Source organism: Microtus ochrogaster, unplaced genomic scaffold (genome assembly GCF_000317375.1).
Source record: "Microtus ochrogaster isolate Prairie Vole_2 unplaced genomic scaffold, MicOch1.0 UNK74, whole genome shotgun sequence".
Classification (NCBI taxonomy): domain Eukaryota; kingdom Metazoa; phylum Chordata; class Mammalia; order Rodentia; family Cricetidae; genus Microtus; species Microtus ochrogaster.
This window is the reverse complement of record NW_004949172.1, coordinates 670336-675367: the sequence shown is the minus strand read 5'-3', so window position 1 is coordinate 675367 and position 5032 is coordinate 670336. Positions and strand designations below refer to the sequence as shown.

The 5032-nt window shown below is 53.5% G+C and overlaps 1 protein-coding gene across 2 annotated transcripts in view; it reads right to left on the bottom strand.

Moving 5' to 3' along the window:
- Positions 1-4829, bottom strand: part of Ppp1r13l (protein phosphatase 1 regulatory subunit 13 like) — a 19615-nt gene extending 14786 nt beyond the window's left edge. Inside the window, exons 1-2 of one of the 2 annotated variants that reach the window (XM_026777592.1) lie at positions 4674-4829; positions 4234-4523 (exon numbers count right to left, since the gene is read on the bottom strand). Coding sequence is in view for 1 of the 2 variants with exons in the window: in XM_026777591.1 (XP_026633392.1) it covers positions 4410-4537 (128 nt within the window). In the remaining variant the exon portion in view is untranslated. Of the gene's footprint in view, positions 1-4233; positions 4609-4673 lie in introns of those variants that run through there. The other variant, XM_026777591.1, reaches the window with a different exon arrangement.
- Between the last annotated feature and the right edge of the window lie 203 nt (positions 4830-5032).

The window sequence follows — 5032 nt, the reverse complement described above, 5'->3', positions numbered from 1 at the left end:
TAGAATCCCCCAGTGAGGGGCTGGGGTGTGGCTCAATAATGGAGCTCTGTCTATTTTTTTTATAGGAGACTGGGTATCATAGTATACAACTTTAATCCACACTCAGAGGGAAACATATCACATTGAGTTTGAGGCCCATCAGGTGTACACAACAAGTTCCAGGTCAGCCAGGACACACACAACCCCACCATTTTTTTTTTGAAAGGCAGGCTTTCTCAGTGAACATCTTTTTTTAATTCTTATTATTAATTGTGCTTCAGGCATCAGATCCCATTATAGATGGTTGTGAACCATCATATGGGTGCTGGGAATTGAATTCAGGACTTCTGGAAGAGCAGTCAGTGCTCTTAACCACTGAGCCATCTCCCCAGCCCCCACTCTGTCTATTGTTGAGTCCCTAAATTCAATCTCTAGTAGAAAAATGGGCTCCAAGTCCCAGAGTCTATCTCCTTCTAGTCTACCTCTACCCTACTCTAGAATTCCTTCACTTGTTCTGCTCACAATTTCTAGCTTCCTGCCGCACTTTCTGACGATCCCAGAACTGTGCTCTCCTGGAGTCTGCCACAAGCCAGAAACCAGAGGCGAGGATGTGAACTCTGGAGCGCCCAACAAGAGTACCTCGGCTGCTGAACTTGTAAAACAAAGATAAAAAAGTTACCTCTCTGGACCAGTGCAAAGATCTGTCTCAACAAAAGATACAAGAGGAAATCAGAGCTGTGAGAATCCCAGCCTCAGAAAGCTGTATAGTATAGTCGGGCCTGGCCGCACACACCTGTAATCCCAGCTTACTTGGGAGGCTCACCCAAAATGAGGGAGAGTTCAAGGCCTGGTTGGACAGCAGAGTCCATTGAAGGGGCCAGCCTGGGCAAGCCTGTCTCAAAATAAAAGTTTAAATAAAGGGCTGGGCATGGTGGCACATGCCTGTAATGGCAGCTTTCAAAGGTAGAGGCCTGAAGATAGCCAGGCTTGTTTACATCTCATGCTCCAGGCTGGAGAGATGGCTCTGCAGTTTAGAGTGTGGAGGACCAGAGTTCCAGTTCCAGCTGCACGCACCAGCTCCAGCTGCGGCCTCTGCCTCTGAAGGTATCAGCCCTTGTATGTGCACAGAGGGCTGAGAACAGCTCTGCAGGTAAGAGCCTGTTCTTCCAGAGGACAAGAATTCCTCCATTCCCAGTACCCGACAGGAAGATCTTTTGGCAAATGTACCACTATCAAACTGGGTTCTGAGAGCAGGTCTGTTATGGGTGGTAGAAACACCTTGACCGTCAGGGGGCGCGCGTTCTCCGCGAGCGCAAAGGCTGAGCTCAGGCCTGGGGAATGCGAGGCGGGCCTGGGCAGGTGCACAGCTCCAAGCCACGGAGCTGGGCGGGCCAGGCAAGGCAGAGCCTCTGTTCCCATGCTCCTGTTCCTGCCTTCCACCCTCAGGTCTTCTTCCTTGGGCTGCCCTCCAACTGGCTCCCAGCTCTGCTCCACCCTTAGGTTTCCTTGCCCGCCTCCACTGTAAGACAGCCAGATGCTCAGAGGCGAAGGATCCTATTGGCTTCCTGGAACAGTCAGTGGGATCCAGGTCAGGGCCTTGGGATGGGTTGGGAACACCCAAAGTGTAATCCTTCACTCTACCTGGGTCAGTCGTGCCTCTGTGGAATGGGCTATGGGCTTCTCCTAGCCAAAACTCTGCCTTCAGCTGGTTACCACAGCAGTTTCTCTGTCCCGCAGTTTCTTATGTGTACTGTGTGTGTATGTGTGTGTAGGGGATTGATGCCTTCACCCAGATGAGGCGTGAGGTGCGGGGGACCTAAATCATACAGTGTTTACAAGTGCAGTGTAAGAACTGAATGTCTCACATCATGACTGCTATTTTACCAGCCTTCCTCTATGGTCCTCTAGGGTAGCACAGATGAGTGTCTGCAACCCTAGCGACCCTGAGGCAGGAGGATCTCCAGTTCAAGGCCACCCTGAGCGACTTAAGTGACTGCTGTCTCAAACAAGAGCTGAGCTTCAGCTCCCAGCAGCAGAGTGCTCATGTAGCCTGCACGTGGTGGCTTGGGTTCAGCCCCTGAGGCCAGGGGGATCAATCACACGTGGGCAGGCCCTGAGCCAGGGACAAAAGCCCAGGCGCCATAGATTCTCCCAAAGAGTCTTTTGTGAGAGCTCTCGGTCGGCTGACTTGTCTGGACCTATGTAGACCAGGTTGACCTGGCCTTCAAGAGAGCCGCCTGCCTTTGCCTCCTTGTGCCGGGATTAAGAAGCATGTCCGCCATGCCCCACAGCGGTTGTGTGGGTTTCCTGACAGTGCCTCATGTGGTCCATGCTGTGCTTTTTGTTTGTTTTTTGATTTTCTAGACAGGGTTTCTTGGTGTAGTCTGAGCTGTCCTGGAATTCACTCTGTAAACCAGGCTAGTTTCGAACCCAGAGATCTGCCTGTCTCTGCCCCCACCTAAGTGTTGGGATTAAAGGTGTGTGTCACCACCACCTGGCACCCATGCTATGCTTAAACTTCCAATCCTCTTGCCCCACCTCTCCAGTGCTAGAAATACTGACATGAAACTTGCCAGTCTGCTTTATTCAGTTCTGGGGAATGAACCCCGGGGATTCCTGCATGCTAGACAAGCATTCTACCCTCTGAGCCCATGTGCTTCTGAGCCCCTTCTTTCTGAGATCCTAAGAGCCCTGGGTTCTGTTGCCAGTGGTCTCAACTGCCTGAGCTTTTGGACCACAGAACCCCAAATTTCCCACCTGCCACAGTGATTATCCCCAGGAATGCAAGACTACTGCAGGGTGAGAACCCTGAAGATTTCAGACAGAAACTGGCAAGATTCCAGGGTGTGGGTGGTGTCTGTTTGCCAGCCTCAGTTTCCCCATTGCTAGGGAGGAGTCCTCCCTGGGGTCAACAAACTCCACTGAAGGTGGAACTCGCTGTTCCTACCTTTGGGTGATTGCCAAACACTTCTGTGGACGTGGAGATCCATCCTGACCTGGACCTGGCAGGACAGTCTGTGTTGGCAGCTGTGGATATTTTTTTTTCCCTTTCATTTCAGGTTGTCACTGGTGTTCTTGCAGTATTAACCGCCGCACCCTCCTTCAGATTCTTGTCCCTCCCACCCCCACTAGCTTCTTAATCCCCAACATAAGGGCCCAGAGGTAGAGAGACAGAGCAAATAGCCTTCCTGTTCCTGCCCTCTCCCAGGCTCAAGGGCAGACACCTCCAGAATTAGCCTCTATCCCTCCCTTATCTCCCACAATACCTCAGGTCAGACAGATGGAAGTGGAGGTGACATTTCTCACCTCTGGGTCAGCGCAAGGAACCCCACCACGGAAAGAAGGCTAATTAGAAAAATCTGGTGAGAGTGAAGGAATTCTCACAGACAGCTGTCACAAGAGCGAAGGCGACGTATGGCTCACCAGCCTCAGTTTACCCTTTTCATTCTGTGTAAATGCAGCAGTACACAGCCACACAAGCCTCCCGGATTCAGCCCCGCGGTCCTGGCGTGGGCTCTACAGTGACCTCAGCAAACCCCAGTTATTTCCCACCCCAATGGGGCAACAAGAGGTACGACCCCATCTCCGCTAGGGGGCGCCCTTGGTCAGATGTGCCCCCTCTGGTTAGGCAGGTCTGACGCCCCGGTTAATGACATGTTGGGGTTCGCTCAGCGGCACAGAAGAGGTTGGAGAGCTGCCCCGATTTCTCATCCCCTGCCCCCATCCCAAAACCAGAAGTGGGGTGTAGCGCCAGGACATAGCTTTCTGAGGGACCCGTGACCCCACCCTCGTGTCTGTCCCACTCTTTCCAAAGACCAGGATTCACTATCCCAGAGCCACGAATTTGACGCAAAGACCTAGAGTGGCTCGGTGCTGAAGGCTGCTGGAGGGCGACCGGGTACCCAACCATTCTAGAACGACCTAACCTCCCACATCCATCCAAAAGTCAGAGATATGAGACTCACAATATTCCCCCGAGACACCTCCAAGAGTCCCCAGTTAAAGTATCCAAGAATTCCAGTTCCAATGGCTCCCCGGGACCAAACGCTCCGAGTACTACTAAGATCTCCAGTCGTCCAAGCCCTCATCCATCTACCCAGTAAAGCCGGCACTCCAGTTCTCACTTTATAGGGACCCAGGCGTGAGTGTCCCACAATTTGCCCTGGGACCTAAAGTTCGAGGTCCCACCAAATCCTCCCAGGGACGTGGTGTCAGGTTCTGGTATGGCTAGACCCCAGGTGGGGTGGAACTCACGCGTCCGGGGCAGATCCTGGCACCAGGGGGTTTTTCCTCGGGCTCCGGCTCCGGCTCCAGCGGCGGGGAGCGGAGGACGGGGCGGGGCAGTCGCAGGGAACAGGTTAGACGACGGGACTCTGACTGGAGGAAGGCGTGTCCCACAGGGGAGGGAGAGCTGCGATCGCCTCAAGTACCTTGGGATTTGTAGTCCCGGAGGGGCGGGGCGCAACCGGGGACATTTCCATTTGGAGTCAGGCGCGATCCATTTCACAGACAGCAAGAACGAGGACCAGAAGATCGAGTGCGCCCTGGACGGTGACATGCACAGGAGTCCAGACCTCCACTTCACTATGGTTGCAGGGGAAGAACTCCTGAGCCCATCCCCACACCTCTAGTCTCAGTTTCCCAGGCGGGGAGAAATTCACACGACCCAATACTGCTGCGAGAAAAGGACCCACCTTAATCAGGACTCGGCGCCCCGGCTTACCTGTCTAAATGAAATAAAAAATAAGGGGCCTTTAATCATAGCACTCGGGAGTTAGAATCAGGGGCATCTCTGCAAGTTCGAGACCATCCTGGGCCACATAATGAGACCACGCCTCAAAAACAAAACAACGCAACACAAAAACCCGCCTTGGTTGCTTTACTGGAGAGCCCAGCAACAGGCTGGACTACAATCCCCAGCAGCACTCCTGGGCGAAGTCCCCCACTAGCCACCCTAGGGTTCTCTGGGAGTTGGAGTCTTGGAGCCCTCAAAAGACGAGCCCTAGTTTCTAGCCCACGAGCGACGGGGGGGAGGGGGGGAACATAGTCTGGT